At 51.8% G+C, this 18,194-nt stretch overlaps 4 protein-coding genes across 4 annotated transcripts; 3 read left to right on the top strand and 1 right to left on the bottom strand.

Annotated features, from left to right (window-relative positions):
- Nucleotides 1-9,005: 9,005 nt before the first annotated feature.
- Nucleotides 9,006-10,114, top strand: BDR25DRAFT_1524 (uncharacterized protein). The gene has a single exon (XM_033683914.1). It carries the CDS (start codon nt 9,117-9,119, stop codon nt 10,029-10,031), a length of 915 nt encoding a protein of 304 aa, XP_033554343.1. The 5' UTR covers nt 9,006-9,116; the 3' UTR covers nt 10,032-10,114.
- A 1-nt stretch (nt 10,115) lies between these two features.
- Nucleotides 10,116-12,583, top strand: BDR25DRAFT_1493 (protein phosphatase regulator). Its single transcript, XM_033683905.1, has 2 exons — nt 10,116-12,128; nt 12,185-12,583. Exons 1-2 carry the CDS (start codon nt 10,275-10,277, stop codon nt 12,530-12,532), a joined length of 2,202 nt encoding a protein of 733 aa, XP_033554342.1. The 5' UTR covers nt 10,116-10,274; the 3' UTR covers nt 12,533-12,583.
- Nucleotides 12,584-13,561: 978 nt separating this feature from the next.
- Nucleotides 13,562-15,245, top strand: BDR25DRAFT_274683 (Emopamil-binding protein). Its single transcript, XM_033687426.1, has 3 exons — nt 13,562-14,270; nt 14,370-14,439; nt 14,803-15,245. Exons 1-3 carry the CDS (start codon nt 13,676-13,678, stop codon nt 14,942-14,944), a joined length of 807 nt encoding a protein of 268 aa, XP_033554341.1. The 5' UTR covers nt 13,562-13,675; the 3' UTR covers nt 14,945-15,245.
- Nucleotides 15,246-16,674: 1,429 nt separating this feature from the next.
- Nucleotides 16,675-18,178, bottom strand: BDR25DRAFT_347853 (uncharacterized protein; the record flags this gene model as incomplete). The annotated part of the gene is made up of 6 exons (XM_033694327.1): nt 16,675-16,835; nt 16,881-17,313; nt 17,350-17,486; nt 17,537-17,671; nt 17,756-17,867; nt 17,936-18,178. 6 exons carry the CDS (start codon nt 18,176-18,178, stop codon nt 16,675-16,677), a joined length of 1,221 nt encoding a protein of 406 aa, XP_033554340.1.
- Between the last annotated feature and the right edge of the window lie 16 nt (nt 18,179-18,194).

Genomic DNA, 18,194 nt, shown 5'->3' with positions numbered 1-18,194 from the left:
TTCCAACAACCGCTCCTCCGTCAATCCCTACCACTTGGTTCACAGTGAATAGAACTAATTCGACAAGTACAAGGAGAGGGGCCCATCCACATTCGGAGCCTATCCCGATCTTCCAAAAGCCTTGTGACTGTCAACCAGCTTCGGTTGTCGGATATCCATGTTGGGCGACCGATGCGGTTCAGGTGAGTTTTGAAGACATTCTTTGTGACTGATGAAAATGAAAAGAGTGGTACTTGAAGAATTGAATTTGGATATTTGTGAAGAAATATGAAAACAGAAGCACATCAGAATGCTACCGAAGGTAATGGATAGCTGCTGATGATGAGAATAGTCTTGCAATTTCGAAGAAAATCATTCCTGGATCTGCTGGACCCTTGCAGAAGGTGGTTGTCCATACCCAACCAGATCAGTGAGTTGTCGACTCCTTCGCATTTGCATTTTCCCAGCACTTCCTCATGCTTTCCTTGAAAATTCGAACTGTAATGCTGCGTGTAAAGAGGAAATTTAATAATTTCACGCAGTGTTCGGCGCTGTTTAAACCTACTCCTTGGCCTGGAAAATATCACCCTTGTGATTGGAACCACCCTCCCGAGACGTCGGCTCCGACGGTCACGCCAACGGTAACTGCTTTAGCTAGTCTTTGAGTGAGAACTGCGAGCATCGTGGTGGCTGAAGGGTTTCGATGAGGAAGATGAGCGGGGAGGTGTTGATGTCGTGGAGAACTTGTGGAGGTGTCAATGGTCCTCAAGGTGGGGAAATGGAGCCGTAACATATACATTAAGTAAGCTAAAATGTTACCTCAAGGTTCCCTCCTGTCATCTCATTCATCTATCCTCTGCTATGCTACTCATACATCAATCTGTTTTCATCTCTCAGAAACTCAAAGCAGTTGGCTGCATTTTGATACTGACGCCTCTGCTGGATGAGCCGGGAAGCAGCCAACAACAGCTACCAAGGCCCATGCAACTTCCCGCCCACATCCTTTTTCAGAAAAAGAGCAGCAGAAAGTGGATACCTTTTACCTCAAGGGTGCGCCTCTCGACCCAAATGCGACGTGATTCGTACCCTAAAATTCAACCACTCGTCATGAAGAGCAAGGTCTGTGGCAATGCAACGCAGCGGCAAGCAAGCAGCGCGGACTTTGTCGAGCCTCTCTCTCGACAACCCACTCCCCTCCCGTCTCCCTCTCTGTTCCATCTTTGCTCAAGCCTCAAGCACAAAGGGCTTTGTCTAGATCTCGCATCGGACCACGCACTCCAGACAGAGTACAAAAAAGCTCCACTGTTCTCCAGACTTACCCACCGTTCGCTTATGCATCTCCATCGCTCACTCGCCACAGGCTCTGGGTCTCTTTAACGTTTCAAGGAATTTTCTCCGATGCATCAGGTCATCTTAAAATTCACCATGGTCTAGTTGAGTTTCTTAGCGCGGCTCTCCGCGCTCTCCTCGACCGCTCCTTTGCAGCAGCATGATGATCATCAAACGCGAGCCGCTGTGGGCTGATAGTCTATCAGAGGAAATGCATTGCACTGTACCTAGACCCTTGATCATCGCCCGTCAGAGCGGAGGTGGACTGCAAGCTAGAGACCCTGAGTACCTCGATGGTAGCCATTGAGGTCTCAGACCTTCTTGTGAAGATCTGGAGTTAAAGCAGGGTCTCTGTCTGCTGAAAGTTAACACGAGCCCACCCGACATGTTTCACATGGCATTAATTTGCATGGCCACGGTAACCCTAGTCTCCTCGCGTTTCTATTCATGCCCACCACTGCACCTTCCTCCGATGTCGTCGACACGACATGCAACCAAAGGTTGAAGTCTGCCCTCGCCACCAGTCAATCAACACTCACTCCGGCATATTACGAGTTCTCGACCACAACTAACCGCCCGGAATGTATTCTACCCCCTACCGGGACTAGATGCCTAATTGTTGCGCCTATGATGAAAGCGAGATAGTATCTACCGGCCCGCAGATAGACTTGCCACAGCGCGGGCAAGGGAACAAGGGGGCTAGCAGCAAATAGAAAGAAGAGTCTCACCTCCATCTCGAAAATCGAAGAATGGATGAGGCAGACCTAACGCTGCTTCGAGGGTGCGGAGTTGTTGGGCCCTGGATGCCGCGGAGGCTGATAACGGGTATGCGGCATGAAGCCAATTAGACCGGAGGGACGGGGAAGTGGTTATCTTGGAAGGTGAGAGGCGCTGAGGGGTGAAGGTTGATCTGGGTGGTGAAGAGGGATTGGTATCGGTTGGTGTTGGGCCGTCATCTCGAGATTCAATGTTTCGCACATGAAGCGCGGAGATAGACAAGCCACGGAACTTGTGAGACATTGAACTCGTTTGTCTGTATGTAAGATATCAAAAACACCCCACACGAGACCAGCACCCAACCTCACCGCTTCCATTTCTGTCCACATATCTCACTAGACACAAACTTCAGCCTCACAACAACGCGCGCCCTCCCCCGATATCTCTACTCTTCTTTGTCTGACTAGCACATCACATCAAGCCAGGGCTCTTGCGTTGAGACGCCAACACGCTGATTAGCTGCATCTGAGTTTGAGGCTTGCATCCCAGACATGTTGCTAAAAGCAGACGTGCATTAGCGACGTTAAAGCCGAACCTAAGCGCCACTGGTTCGCTCCACTTCCCCCATGTCCTCACTTCTGTTGAGGCTTTCAAGCTTTCAAGCTTACAAGCTTACTCCTGTGAGAGGAAGCGGCGACACACAACGCGACTAAGGGGAGAACTAGAGAGAGAGAACGACGTGATATGGTGCCATAGAGTTTGCCGCGTCCGCCGTTTATTTGGGTTTGCGGGGGAAGAAGACCAGGGTCTTCCTGGCTTGAGGGGGGGCGTGGAAGGTAAGATGTGGCAAGGTACTGCGTTCAACTTTTTTTTCCAAAGATTTTCTCCCATTTGTGGTGTGGTCGATAAATATTATTTTTTTTTTATAAAAATTCCCGTCTGTGTCACGGTCGGGTTTAATTTGGCCGGTCAAGCGAGCGGCGAACGAGCCTCAGCCTCAAGCCTCAAAGCCTAATTGTCAAAGCTCAAGAAATCCTCTCCAGATCTGGCGCCTTCAAAACAAAGAATGATACCATGTCACGACAGACGAAAACGATGCGGTCGTTCATCCCAAAGCAGCACCGCTGCCCCAGAATGAGGGTACATCAAATCTCCGAACGCCGTACTCACTCTCCAATACGGAGGTCGACACGACATCTATGCTGCAGAGCACTGTATCGTGCCTTAATGGACCGTATCTCTGGCGCTGATAACTCTTGATACAGTATTCCGTCCTTTTCCTATCTCTCTGTCCAGTCCACTCCGCCTCTCATCTCATTGTCGGCATCCATCAATGCGCGTCCTCCGCTCTTTTCTGTGCATACTTGTTGTCGGAAGTACGACTGTCGTGTTCGTGATCCAAATCTGACTTATGTACACAAATATTGTTCGAATCGGTGATTAGACATACTTTGATGAGGTCTCTCGGCCCGACATTATACCCCTGAACCTCATGCCGAACATGCCACTGCCGAACGCACTCTCGTTTTTTCTTTGGGATAAGCCGGATTTGTTGAGACTCACCCTTGTCTGTATACCATGCATGTCCCACCATACTGCATGCAGCTTGCAGTGTGCAAGGGGGTGACAACATTGGAGGCCAATTAGCGAGTTTGTCCCATCCATGCAGTGCTGAGATTTGTGCGTTCCACCGAGAACAGGCTTGGGAGAAGTACGGAAAATTGCGAATTGCGAATTGCGAGGATCCAGTGGATGGATAGAAGCGCCGTATTTAATGCCCAGGATGCAATAACGGTGAGCCGCGAAAAGAGGTGGAGATAGGATAAACTTTCACTTTCTGTCAACCGTATGAATGACCGAGTTCCTGATGTGGGAGTATGAGGTGATGGCGTGAGGAATAATGATATTCAGCCCTCTTTATCTGCAACTACGCTGCACTGCACTGCACCGCACAGATATCATGATATGAATTTCTCCGAGGAGCATACTGTAGAGGAGAGAAATGCAAACAAGTTTCGACACCAACCAGCGACAATATCTCTCCCATGTGTGCCAGCGATGTCGCTGCCATCACTACTCCAAGTTTACAAACTGTTCCCAGATACACAGCTCCTTTATCCTGCATCTGCATCTCGCTCGTGTTTGATTCGTGTTGTCAACTCATGACAGGTAGCCTTATCAGACCCGTACTTATGGATGTGTTACACAGCATCGCAGCCGCGAACCCCAGGCCCCGTTGATGACATTCCAATTTGATCTGCAGCCACGTTGTTAAACGGAAAGTTTGGCTACCTTCCTGCGTCTATGAGATCGAGTCGTTTGGTGAACGTTCTATTTCAATGAGAGCGGCGAGATGATGCTATTCATGTGGCCTGATGTCATGAATTCTGTTGATGGAGATGGGAGGGGTCGTGGTGATTGACTAGTGGTGCTTGCTAAATATCGGATTGCTGGGATGGGTTAAACTCGCAAGATGGAGAGGATGGGGTCGACCTCTGAAGTTTGGGTCTGTACAAGTTGGGCTTGTGCGTTAGGTGTCTATCTATTGTTAATTATATCCTGGTAGTGGCTCTGGGGAGGAGATGTTGTGAAGTTTCTCTGGGTCGAAGAAAGACTTTTCGTGCGCAAAGCTGTGCATAAAGCATTGTCGCGCCGGTAATGGTACAGGAGGAAGCGCTATTGGGAACCAAAATTTCTGAATTGCTGTTCAATAATGTTGCAAGGGTGAAACGTGCCATGAGTAGCGCACCAAGTGCAGTGCGACACTTGAAGAAGCCTAGTTGGCCCGGAAAAAAAAAGTATGTTGTAGGACGAAGGGCCGTGCCAAACCTCTCTAGTGTTATGGTCGTTCTCGTGCGCCCAGGAACTCATTGGATCCAAGATTGTGCGGTAGATCAGTCGTACTCTTAACCGTCAGTTTCTTCAAAATTGATTATTGGTAGCAGAAACTCAGTGGCCACAGATCGGACAATCGTGTTCCGGATTTGGTAGCGTCCCGTTGAAAGAGCTTGTACTCCGTCGTTCAAAATATCGACGCTTTCAGAGGACGTTAAAGGCCGCCTAGGCGTTGGCGTTTAACACTGACATGTCGGAAGGGATATCCACGGGTTGGAGCCAAAGGAAGGCCATGATGTTGTTGTAATAGTAGTACGTAGGCAGGACGTGGGGTTTGTAATTCGGGTTGATCATACCTCTGGATTCTACAATGCTATACAAGAATCTTGTCGCTGACCATTCTTCAAGAATTGTTGTCTACTTGTTACCGTTTTAGGCGGGATGTGGGAGGCAAGACCATTAAACCGCACGCGGGCTTTTGACGGCTCTGTCGATTATGGACACAGTGCTGAGCTAATTCCGAAGCCTCTGCAGTCCCTCCCGAGCGAATTCCTCGTTAGCAAACTTTGAAGTCGAAGCCTTATCTTTGCTTGTTTGGCTTTGAGGAGCGGTGTGCCAGACGTGGAGGGCGTTGAGAAAAGGCGCTCCAAGGGCGCACGAAGGCGGCGTCCGATCCCGCGGAAATGGGCTGACAGAAGACTCCGAACAACGGTGACCAACCGTCCAACAATTCTTTTGCGCGGGTTCCGTGCATAGAAGTATTTCCTTTTGCCAGCCAAATCAAGAATGCATCCCCACTGACATCATCTATCGCGATCTGAAATGGTGCACCATGATATTATTGCAGTTTTTGAAGATTGATCAATGCAAGGTGCAGGATTACTATGGATGTGGAGATGCGAAAGTACGAATCGGGGGAGTCTGTGAGAATTATCCTATAGTCTTTTTGTAGTTCGCTCCTGAGAGAAGTGTGTGATTAGGACGCTCCAAAGTGAAGTCGATGAAATTGAAACATGCCAGTGTGACACTACGAGGCGCTGTCGAATCCTCTGTTTCCAGAAAATTGCTATCACGCAACCTGGCATTTACTTGCTTCTGCTGCGGCTCAGTCGTCTGAATCCAATTTCCTCACCTAGCCTGTGCCGCTTGGTGCCTGCATCAGAGTGAGATCGAAACAAGAATTGCGGAATCGGACAAGCTCGTTGGAAGGGATCAATTGAGTCCTCCCCAGGAATTGTGCCTTGTCGCAGGGCTGTGGTGGCGCCACACGTGCAGAAATGGTGCCTCAAAAACAGGATTTTGAGAGATTCTTTGGTGTTGTACTCACCCCTTGGGCATCCCTCATGACGGGCGCCTTGCTGGTTGAGCGGTGACAACTAAACGACGCGATTGTTTGAATATCCAGCGTGCAGCACGGCTGACGAGCAAGGTGGTCATCTGATCTGAGGACAACGAGGGAGAGAGAGGAGGTAATCTCAACAGGTTGTGAGCTGGTGAGGGAGGCATCGCATCCGGAACGACTTGGGCCTGTATACCCCGCAAAGTGGTTGTGAACCATGGCCTTTGCGCCAGCCCGATTCGGACTCGCGGCGTGCATTCGCTTGGACAGTTATGTGGAAGGCACACGATTCGACGAACACACGAGACATTAAATTCAGCGCACGATGCAAATTGACTGCTCGCCGTCGCACGGATGCAGTGGTTCCGAGGTTTGCAGCAGGCAATGCTTGCCCACTACTTGCTGGGGATACATCGTCAGAAGATGCTCTAGTCATGGCAATTACCATTGTCGAGAGGAAATAACCTGATGCGATTCCTGCTTTCCGCAGAACTTCCGAGAATGTCATGATTTTACCACTCACAGAGTCTAGCGGGTCCAAAGTCACACGACGAGCAGCCCAGGTCACCGTATCTTGAGCGGCCGTAGTCCGCGTGTACTCTGGAGAGAGATGGGTTGCTTTGAGGAGCTGCATTAATCCGGGGTGGCTTGAATTAAGCCCTTTTTGGCTGAGCTTGTCTGTACTACGTCAAGGCAGTTCATGTAATGACGTCTAAGGTTGTGGGTGCTGCAGAGAAGCATGAGAGGGCGAAAGTAATATTGCTCCTTGACGCCGTATTGAATGAGAAGCCCTTGATACCGCTCCGGTACATGCACCCCTCAGCCGCGTCGTCTTCGCTGCAGCTTTGTGGGTCGCGATGGCCGTTAGCCTCATGTCTCTCGCTGGGTTTCTTGGCCGAGGCTGGTAAGATCATCCTCATCACGATCGCCCCTCCAAAAAGAGATCGGTAGCGTCGAGATGGTAGTCTAGCTAAAGCAGGCGGGCGGTGAGGCTGACATGGCATCCGTCCCATATCAGTGGCTGAAGCACCGCCATTCTGCCGGAAGAAAAGCGTCTGGCTGCAGTGCAAAGTGGAGACATGCAGCACGCTTGGACCGCGTGGGAAAGTCCGACAGAACACCCCAGTTTCGCATTCAAAATCTTGGCGGAAAGTCCTTGATGCCGTTAGCAAGTCGCGCGGCGAAGCACGAGAGGCTCGTAAAGGTGTTTCAAGACGCCAGGCAAGATGGACGAATCCATTTCGGGCATGGGAATTTGAGAAGTCGGTCTGGAAGAACTTCGAGGCACATTGAGTAGCTGCCGCATCCTCCGTGACTATGTTTCGACGCGATGTTGCATGAAATCGAGATTATCAAGGCCGTCGACAAATCGTAGCAAACCGTTGTGATAAAGACCCTTTTCAAAGGCAGGCGGGCGTCGCAGTCAGGCTCACCTGAGGTTGGTGAAAATAAATTTAGGTTCAGCCACTACACGCGGAGGACTCGAAACATCCCGCACCTCATCAGCCCATCATCAGAGATACGACTGCAGGTAGCCGCGCGCAATCTGTGCGGCGAGCAGGTTGGCATTATCCTCCAAAACGGGGGTCCGCAACGGCCTAGAGACGAGCTTCAAGTGTTGAGACGTCTGTCCACCTCAGACACTGAGCTAGCATTCGCGTGTCGGGAGTCATGAGTTACATGCAGCAGTGGGCATGTCCTGCAATTGATACATAATGCGGGGAAATGTAGTGAAGCCCCTCACACTGCACAACACCTGGGATCTGGAACCAATAACGGAGAGGAGACTGTGTCCGCACTGCTAGGCTGCCGAGCATCGCGGACACGGCGGAGTTGTCAGCGTTAGTATGCACCCACAGGCCGGGTGCCGAGTTTCATGTCTCGACGCAGGCCGGGAGCAACTCATTTCAAGACGCGCAAGAAGGGGAGCCGCCACCGCGCTGTCTTCTCCGCACTCCACAGCAACAAACAGCACGGGAGCACCGACGTGTACAGGACGAGTTGGCTTAAAACGGGCCTGGTCGCGGAGGTGAGGCTAGACTATTAGTTGTCGAGGGCGCCGTGCGACGGTTCGCTTGGATGGTTTGACTGCTCGCTTGGAGCATCCACAAGAGGCGAGAACGGTCGGCAGGGATACAAGTTAGCGCGCTCGAGCCACAGACATCTAATTGGACTGTTCACCGACCGCCTTTTTGCGCAACGACGATCTTGTCCCGATTTCTCGCCACCGTTCGCCAAGTTTAGCAGCGGGAGGAGGGGAAATTTTCTGAGGGAGGCGACCACAAAGGAGCGCAGCGCCGCATCCTTATCGTCCTCACCCTCGCCCTCACCTTCTCAGACACACATCCGCGCCAATGCTGCTCGACTGGCCACATTGCGAAACATTCACAGAGAAAATTTTTGTCGTTCGAGCGCGCGCACGCCGGTGGATGAATTGAAGCTCGGCGTGGCAGGTGGCCGCGCTCATGATGTCATTCTTCAGGCGGCTTGGCGTGGCCGCATTGAGCGTCGTGTGTGGGCGGGCGCCGCAGCCCGTGGGTGGCTTCGCATCTTGGAATCTCTCCTGTTCGCAAGCAGCCCATCACGCCCATGCAACGGCTGCAAAAAGTAACAGTTTTTGTGACTTCCGCTCTCACTCGCCGCAAGTAGCCCCGCCTGCAATCTGCCCAACTGCAGCAGGTATGGAGGTTGAATAATCTTATCGCAACAGCTCGTATATGTCAGCCGATGGGGAATTGATACTGGCTTCGCGGTCATGCCATGGTCTTTGGGTCCGCTGCGCACCCGCCAGAGCAGCAGGATTGCGCTGCTGATGGATGGAATGTTGCTGAGCTTTGTTCCACTGTTTCGAGTCGCGGCGGTTCTGCTGCGGTCAGGACATTTGGCCAGTCTGGCATGAGAGATAGACATAAGAGTAATGCCCGCGACGCCCCCCCCCCCCGGGAGGCAAAGTAGAAGAAGGTTCTCTGCTGTACTTGGGCTCGACCTGCTCCTTGCTCCTCCAGCTCCGTCGGCGGCCGCGGTGCTGATTCAATTGATTGATTACCTGCGTACCGTTTGCTCTCCACCTCCACCCTTTGTCACCCGTCCCCACCTGCGTGTCAGTGTGCCAGTCTGCCCAGAGCCGGTTGCTGCCGCTTGGCCCGCGTCTGCGTTCGCTGCGCGCAAATCCTTGGTTGCGATCCCGGCCTGTTGGGGTGGATCACTGCTGCAAGCCGGTCAAGCCATTAATTCGCTTCTGCATTGGTGCAGCAGGCTTTGGTTGCTGTGGTGGGGACGTGCAGCCCAGGCGTCCATCGACTTTATCGACCATCCCGGCTCGCTGAGCATCCCAAAAGCGCTGCTCGGCCGTCCCAATAGTCGCCGCCCTGTCCTCCCAACACAATTACTCCTCCTCCCTCCAACAATTAACAGGCCGTGGCCAGCCTCCCCTTCTATATACACGCCCTGCCCGTTGCCATTGAGTCGGACTCGACATCAACGGCCCTCAGGCGTGCTTATCAACCACCACCCGGCAGCCTCGACGGTGCATATCAGTATCAGTCCACCTGCCTCACCCGGGAGCAGCAGAGAGCCCCTTCTGTATCTACGGAAGCCGCCGGCCTCGCCTTCCCTCAGACTTTCCTTCACCATTGTCTGCCCGACTGCTCGCCAGTCCCTCACGAGCCTTGTGTGTCCGCAGAACCTCGACGTCACAGCTTTGACTAGCTGTGAAAGACCGACGGCCTCGCGACCCTTCACCTACGAGTGCCCTCGAGCCAAGCTCCCTCGGAGCAGCTCCCTCACGTTATTTTCTGTGAGTTTGCTTCAGTCAGCCATCGCCAATGCGTGATTGAGTCAGATACCTTCGCCATTTCGCCATCTCGCCATTTCGCCATCGCCCTTATCTTGCCCCGTCTACGCCTCTAACCCCCCCCCCGCACAACACACTGTACTGAGCACCCCAACTGACTGCCACCCCGCAGAACCCCCCCCCTCTCTCTTAATACCCTCCTTTGTAATGCCCTGGACCCGTTGACCAGCAACCAACCACTGTCCATTCGATCCGCTTCCTCGACCCTACAAAGTCGACCGAATGCCTTACACTCCACCCACCCAGCGCTCCCCTGCAACCTCGAAGCCAAACAGCCCTATCATCAGTCGCAACCATTCCTATAGCGAGCAGTACCCGCTCTCGCCGGCCCACTTCCAGAGACCGGCGCTGCCTCGCTCCGTCTCCTCCACTTCGTACTTGAATAAGCACCGTCGCTCGCCCTCCATCTCCACGGCCAGCAACACGACCGCAAATGGACAGCCCCCGACCAGCAACGTAATAACTTCTTCGGAAGCTCGCCCAGGCTCTGGCCCGTCTACAAATGGTAGCCTCCGCCAGTCTCCTCCCCCTGTGAACAATCTTCTGATTCCGTCAGGTGCCATCACAACGCCCCCTGATTCCTCAGACGACGACGAAGAGCGGGGTCGTGATCTCGGCAACCTAAAAGAGCTCCAGGAAGCACTGCAACACATCGATGTCAAGAGGGGACATTCACCCAACCGTGATGGCACTTCGGACACCCCAGCCAACACAGCGACCTCGACACCTCCCGTCCCACTTGCTCGGTCGCTCTCGGCGGAGGCACGGAAGATATCTCACTCTCGGTCCTCGAGTGAGATAACCCTGTCTAAACATGCTGTGACACCACTTCACACTGAGCCACTCATCAGTTCTTCTGAAGGCAGCGATGTCGAGGATGACGAGCTGCGGATAAAACCGCCTCTTCTCCGCAAGAAGTCTGGTGAGTTGGTGAAGCCTGCCCTTCGGCCCTCGTCTCGTCGAAGGCCTTCGAGCATGCCTGGAACTCCAACGTACTCTAAGGCCGTCCACTTCAACGAAGATATTGAGCAGGTGCGGCACTTCCTCCAGGTTGATCGTCCTATCGCCGTCAGTGCTGGATCTTCTCCAGTGGAGACTTATGACAGCGAGTCTGAGTATCCCTTTGGCTACGATGAGGGCTACAAGCCAAGTGTTCCTGAGTGGGAAATCAAACTTGCTAACTTCCCGTCCGACACCTTTGAGCGGAAGACTATGCCGGTTAGAGTGGACCGAATCTTCCTGGCGTCAGATCATAAGACATTAGTGGGCAACGTTGCTGTTGCCAACCTTGCCTTCCACAAGCTTGTCGTGGCTCGCTTTACTCTCGACTACTGGAAGACAACCTCAGAAGTCGTTGCTGAGTTCAATCAGGACGTTCGGAAGAAGCAGACGAACGATGGATACGATCGGTTCAACTTCAACATCAAACTGGCTGACCAGGCAAACTTGGCATCGAAGACGCTGCTTCTTTGTGTGCGATATAATGTCAACGGACAAGAGTACTGGGACAACAATGGGTCTATGAATTATCAAGTTGATTTCATCAAGAAAACTAACCAGAAGGGAAAGGGACCTGGTACTGGTACCTTGGGCGTCATCCCACGAAGCAGACACTCTCCCCCCGCCCCACGACCTCGTTCTATGCCAGCTGGATCTTTTGATGACGACTTCGGCCATGGTTTCGACTCCAAGTTCGAGTTCGGTTCTCGGGGTATCATTCGAGACTCGCCCAGTTCTTCAGTTCGTCTCAAGCCTAAGGGTAAACGAGGAAGCCTCTTCCCGGACCAAGCTCCTCGCCGGAACCCTGGTGGACAGGCCTTTTCCACACGCTATGACTTCGGTGCTTCCCTCTCTGCTGCCCTGTCGAATGCTCAAACTGCCCTTGGAGACCGAAGCGGCATCAAAGCCAACAACGTCGAAAAGGCCCATAACGGCTACTTCCACAAGAACCACGCAACCCCGATGAAGTCCATTCCTGCTGTTCCTGTTCCCGGAACTCGACCAGATGCTTTGTCTTCGGAGAAACCGGACCTTCAATCGGCGGAGTACAATGAGTTGATTCAGAAGTTTTGTTTCGTACGTGCAACTTATTCCGGCGGAAAGGCCTAATCCGATGCTAATTGTCGTTCCAGTTTGGCACCCCTACTGGTAAGGGTTCTCCGAAAGCAACTACTCCGTCAACCAAAACCGCCCACACCGATGGGACGACGGAGTACATTCTGAACAGTTCATCTGGAAGCAATCAGTCTTCTGCATCAAATAGTCCCCCTTCTCCTACCATGTCTCAACTGGTTGATGGCGCCAACGACCTAAGGTCAGCGTCCAGAAGCCCAAACCACTTTTTATCCCGATCGACATCTCCCGGTCCGATGACTGGATCAGGCCCCGAAGATCTTAGGACCTCCCCCTTCAAGTATGGCTACAACATGCACGGTAGCATTTTCCCAGAGCCAACGCACACCCCCCAGGCCTGTGTGTAGCGGCAAGTGGCGGTTTGAGCGAAGAAACGACGATGGATGGCGAGTTGCTCAGATATGACAAATTTTCTTGGTCACGATTACACGGTCACGACCTGACTTGATCTACGACGAAGTGGAGCGGAGAGGCCTGATTCCTGGCGAGCTGGGACACCTCGAGCGCTCACAAGTCTTGTTCAATGCGGTCCGAAACGGTGAAGTGGTGCTCACCAACGGATATTCCTCGCTGTGGCACTTTCCATGGGACAACGGGAGGCTGTCACGTTTCCTTCTAGCATTTCCGGGATGGCCTCCTTTATTGCATTTCCCGGATGGTTCTTTGCATGTTGTCTTAAGGCGGCGTTTGGGAGGGTTAGGCGGAACTCCTCGGTTTACTTTATCTCCTAGTGATCTTTTCATTCTATAGAGTGGTTGTAATGATTCTTCCTCCAGCTCTTCTCAGGTTTCTTTTTTGGCGCAGTTTTCATTCATTTCGTTTGCTTCCAATGGGTGGGATGGAAAAGTGTTTGGCGTGCTTTGCATTTTCCAGTGGTTGGTGTTCTCCTTATTATTAGGAACCTTTGTTCCCGTACATAGCCGGTAGGAACGGCAGAGAATGCGAGCAAGTGGAGTCGACGAAGTTGCGTGTAGTTTGCATGGGTGGTTTCAGATTGCCAGTCCTAGGGCCAGTGTCTCTCACGAGGTGTCCCTTTCCGTTCCGCACACGTACTCATGGCTTGCTTGTGGTGTTGACGGTATTTCTCTATTTCATTAGTTTGGGTGGTTGATCTTGGGAATGGATATGGCTGGCTCATCTGTACTTAGCAGTGCCAAAGAAAACATTCAACAAACCAAATAACAGTGCAGACCCCGCCTATGTATGATTTATAGCATTGCAAGAACCCTTTTCGCCGCAATTGAAGCCGATGACCCAAGTCGTACGATCGTGGGGTCCATGTGACCAGTGTTCGGGTTCTGCTGGCGCACACCGCCTACTGTGGCAGGGTCTCCAGAAACTGGGACACGACAATTGGACTCTCTCCCACCTCAAACTTTCTCGCTTCAGTGCTCTTTCCCCAAACCATTCACCCACCGACGCGCCGTTGACGCCTGTCCGCGCAGCAGCTCGGTCAAGTATCTACCGAGTTCTAGTGCCCGCGTGCAACAATGGCTCGCGGCTCAGCCTTCTCCAAGGCACACCCTCCACCACCCATTCCTCGTGAGGGAGCGCAAATCGATGCTACAACCATAGTCTCACTTCTTGCTGTGGCTGTTGTACTCGGTGGCGCGTATGGCACATCTGTCAAGGTTCTGCCTTCTACTGCAACCATCAAAACGCGAATCTTGTTCGTCTGGCACCTCTTTGACGCATTAATCCACCTCGTCTTCGAAGGCTCCTTCCTCTACAACTGCTTCTTCGTGTCCTACTCGCTCCCGACTTCCTTCTCTGTCACGACGCGGCACCATCCCCACATCCGCCTCCTCACCCCGCCTGACGTGTACTGGCTCGGGGCCGAAGATCGCTTGTACGGTGCCAATTATGGTACAGGCCCGTTTAGTAGGCTGTGGCAGGAGTATGCGAAGGCGGACAAGCGGTGGGGAGGCGTGGACTTGACGGTTGTCAGTCTCGAGCTTCTGACTGTTTTTATCGGGGTGCCAATGTGCATCTGGATTTGTGAGCTGCTAAGACGGGAGGAAAGGAAGGGCGTGCTGAAGAGGTGGTTTTGGATGTGCTTGCTGGCGACGGGGGAATTATACGGAGGTACGTGTCCCTCCGTCTAGGCCTCGACGCCTGGTGCCGTTGGGACGAAGATGGGATATGATATACGCGAGCTCAGCTGACACATGGTTCACCGCTTAGGGTTCATGACTTTTGCCCCCGAATGGTTGACGGGCTCGCCAAATCTCGACACCTCGAATTGGATGTACCTGTAAGTGGGCGTATTTTCTTTGCATGGTTTCTCAGTCCTCCACGTGTTCCACTCTCGAATCCGCCCCTGCTCGCATATGCCAATTTGCTAGCATATGCGATTCGCTATCCTTATTCATCGTCATCCCTATTCACGCCATCAACGTTTGGAGGCCCATTTTCTCCGGATTTCTGTTCAGTGTCCTCCATCGAATAAGTTCGACCCACAAATTGTTATACCCATCCATGACTCACTCACCCCATCACATATCCCCGAATACACTTCAATCTCCCAGCAGTCCATTTTCGATACCCCGGATCCACAGACCCACACAACCGAAGGTACAAATACCAATGGAGAACGGAAAATGCTAATTCACTTCAGTTGGCTCTACCTCACCTTCTTCAACATGCTTTGGGTCATCTTCCCGCTGTGGATATTGTTCGAAGCATACCGAGCTATGAGCTCAGCTATGTCGCAAGCTGAGATGGTGGATTTGGTGAATTACTTGAAGAAGGATGACTGAGCTTACTTCGAATCCCGAGGATTAACACTGCGGATTGTGTCGTTGATCAACGATACTCTAGATTTGATTATACATCTGATAGTTCCTCCTCCGCCCCACGAAAGCCCCTGCTAAACAGGAGCTACCTTGACCGGTTCTGATGTTTTGTTCAAACGGTGTCCTATCTCTCCTATCTCATACATGGCGAGGCTGTTTTGGCGATTTTGGTGGGGTTTAAGCCCGCAATTTTTGTCATTCTCAATACCAGGTTGGATATATGTGTTTGGTATTATACCCCACCCGCATTCCTGCAACTATTATTACCAATACATTAACTTCACCTCTCTGGTATTATCCTTGTTCTCTGATTGAAGCAAGACGGTGAGGTGGGCTGTTTGCCAAGGATCCACACTCTGGATGAGGAAGTAGTCGAGGAGACGTCAGGCAGCCGCTTTCGAGTTTTGAACTTCCTAGACAGCGTTGAATCACCTTCGAGCTCCTTTCTTGACCTCTTGCACTTCATGGAAACAAATGAAGGCACATGGTGGCACACTATTCGTGCCCTCGATGCCGCTTTCTAACTAGCACGACCGTACTACGCCAATCCTTTCATCCATCATGTACTGATATCAATGCTACTGCGGTGTCATCCGAAAACCTCCTCTAACAGCACACGAACTTTGGAGTCCGTCGTGTGGGAGTCATGCACATATCATCTAGAGAATCAAACGGTGGTACCCCAAGGCAAGGGGCTCATTCACAACTTCAAAAACCACATACAAATAGAACAGTACTCATAGTTAAACAATCTCGTTTATATGCTAGTACTTTAACTCGCATGCGAGTCCTTCTGACCTTTCACCTATATCTTAGTGTTGTGCAATAGTTCAAAATATGTCTCACAGTAACATGCTAAGACAGTTTCAAAAAGCTAGCCAGCTACGCGAACGGGTGAGTTCTTCACCTTCGCTTTCACTTCACCTCCCTTTCACTCAATTTCGTTCCCACCTTACTTCCACTTCCACTTCCCCTTCACCACCAACATGCCAAAACCACTAACTGCGATCTTCGGAGGACATGACTGTCAAGCACTTCATACGGCTAGAACAAGGCCTCGCTGTACCTGAATTAGGGGAGTAGGAGGGGGGATATCCATCGGTCTTGGAAAAGCTGCTTCACCAATCCAGACATGGTTCTAGCTCAAAGTTTCGCGTATTCGACGACCGAGCCATCTCAATCACCTCATTCTCGGAAGCCTTGGCAATTCTACGACACTACGGCGCTGAGCTTAGCTATATACCCCACGATTTCGACAGTAAACAGCTGATGCTTATGCCTGGAGAGGCGGGAGGGGGTGCGCAATGGCAGTGTGGGGTCCGGTGTAAGATTAAGACTACCTTTGCGATTGAACTTAAGAGATGTGTAGGAGTCCGCATCCTTGAAGGCATTGAGGTCCTACTTTCTCGGTTCTAGAGCAGCGGTGACACTTCGCAGGAGGAGTTGATGAAAGGAATGTGCATGGGGAGTTGAGGGAGGGGTTGGGAAAGGAAGAGGAATTCCTATGGGAAGGATTGCAGCGGGAAGCTCAAGGAAGATCAATAATTCAAAGCACTATAAGCACCCAATTAAATTTTTTACCAACTCCTATCTCCAGCACTACTCCTCCCGACTTTGCCACCGACTACGTCAATCTCCTTCCCTCTGCCATATAACGTTATTCTAATGCATTTTCATGGCCATTGGAAACACATTCACTGTCTCCATGCAACTCTTCGGCGCGGACTAGCATGAAACATCGACATCGGCCTCGGCGCATTAAACACTTCATCTACTGGCTCAACTGGTGGCGGGATATTGTGGCCAAATTTCCTAATCATTGGCGGAAACAGTAGTTGGATTGACGGGATATGGCCTTGGGAGGAGGTGCGTGGCCGAAGCTTAAGGTAAATGTAGGGACTGGGAGTGGAGGCACATGATTTGCGGGGATGGGCATGCCGAATGGCATGGTGGTTGTAGGTATTTGGAGGGAGAGGTGGGGGAGTAGGGGTGTAGGCACAGGAGCAAGGGGTAGACTGGTTGCGGAGGTGGGGGTTGGAATAGGGGTGTGGATGACGGTTGGGCAGGTAGAGTAGGTAGTAGTAGAAGAGGAGGCAGAGGGGGAGGTGGAGCGGCTGAGGATTTGGAGCGGAAATAGGTAGTGGTGAGCCGGGAGGAGGGGTAAAGGATGACGGGATTGTCGAAGGGAGGGAGAGAGGTAGGGAGGGAGGTGGGGGTGGATGGACAAGCGACAGAGGGGCCGGAATGTGCGAAGATGCCATTGCTGGCAGTGGTACGATAATGCTCTGAGGAGTTGCGGGCAGACCCAAAACAGTGAAACTCATTGCTGAGGTCTAGATACGTGGGGACAATTGGCAGGCTTGCCGAACCTGGATCGAGTTAAGGGATAATTGCTGGAATGATGTTCGTAGGACCGGCACGTAAGGTGGCGGAGGGATACATTTTCCACCCGGACCAGGTGGATTCATGGCAACTGGAACAAAGTGACCACTGTCTACGTCAGTAACTGTAATGTATCAATCAATAGCGGTTACTGTAGTTGTTTCAAACGCGGACGTAGAAGGCACTTCCAGAGCGACCGTAGAAGGTATTGCTGGAACAGGCAGAATACTCCTTTCAGGTGTAGGGGCAGAATCATTCCTAGCGGAAGTGAGCTGTAGCACCGGGAGCATATGGCGGCGGATCCGCGCACTTCCCATCCGGGCCCAGAATATTCATGGCAATTGGCATGAAGTTTCTATTAACCATTTCGAAAATTGTAACGCAATCAGAAACCGTCATTGTGACCATTTAAGTAGTAGAAGAAGCCAAGAAAGAGGATCCTTGGGTACCGCTCAGTCTTGGAGAAGAACGAAATCCTGCCTTCGAGAACAGCGGTAGATTGCTTCTAATGGGAGTGTTGGTCGGATAAAAGTGAGGAAGGATTACGTCAACTATATCTTTTAAGCTACTAACTCGAAACTCTATGGCCGGGACGGATATACATAGATTCGTGAGAATTGACAGCGTGGCTTGAGGTATGACTATGTTTATGGGGGCGCTTTGGCTTAGCCGTGTGATGAAAGTACTGGGTACTGGCGATGGCAGGAGAGAACCCAAAGCTCTGGGGGAAGGCTTAACAATAGGGTTAGGTTCTGGCTCCGATGGGACAGACCTGACTGCGATGTCGTCTGATTGGCCAACAACCTGCCAAGCCATCGCACTTCTTTCCTGT

The sequence above is a fragment of the Lindgomyces ingoldianus genome (assembly GCF_010093535.1).
Source record: "Lindgomyces ingoldianus strain ATCC 200398 unplaced genomic scaffold BDR25scaffold_1, whole genome shotgun sequence".
Classification (NCBI taxonomy): domain Eukaryota; kingdom Fungi; phylum Ascomycota; class Dothideomycetes; order Pleosporales; family Lindgomycetaceae; genus Lindgomyces; species Lindgomyces ingoldianus.
This window is presented reverse-complemented; position numbering and strand designations above follow the sequence as displayed.

Bases quoted from the DNA above. Each gene is read 5' to 3' on its own strand.
- BDR25DRAFT_1524 (XM_033683914.1), top strand. From the start codon at position 9,117: ATGCCCGCGACGCCCCCCCCCCCCGGGAGGCAAAGTAGAAGAAGGTTC.
- BDR25DRAFT_1493 (XM_033683905.1), top strand. From the start codon at position 10,275: ATGCCTTACACTCCACCCACCCAGCGCTCCCCTGCAACCTCGAAGCCA. The intron at 12,129-12,184 runs GTACGTGCAACT...TTGTCGTTCCAG, and splicing joins TGATTCAGAAGTTTTGTTTC to TTTGGCACCCCTACTGGTAA.
- BDR25DRAFT_274683 (XM_033687426.1), top strand. From the start codon at position 13,676: ATGGCTCGCGGCTCAGCCTTCTCCAAGGCACACCCTCCACCACCCATT. The intron at 14,271-14,369 runs GTACGTGTCCCT...TTCACCGCTTAG, and splicing joins GACGGGGGAATTATACGGAG to GGTTCATGACTTTTGCCCCC. The intron at 14,440-14,802 runs GTAAGTGGGCGT...AATTCACTTCAG, and splicing joins ACCTCGAATTGGATGTACCT to TTGGCTCTACCTCACCTTCT.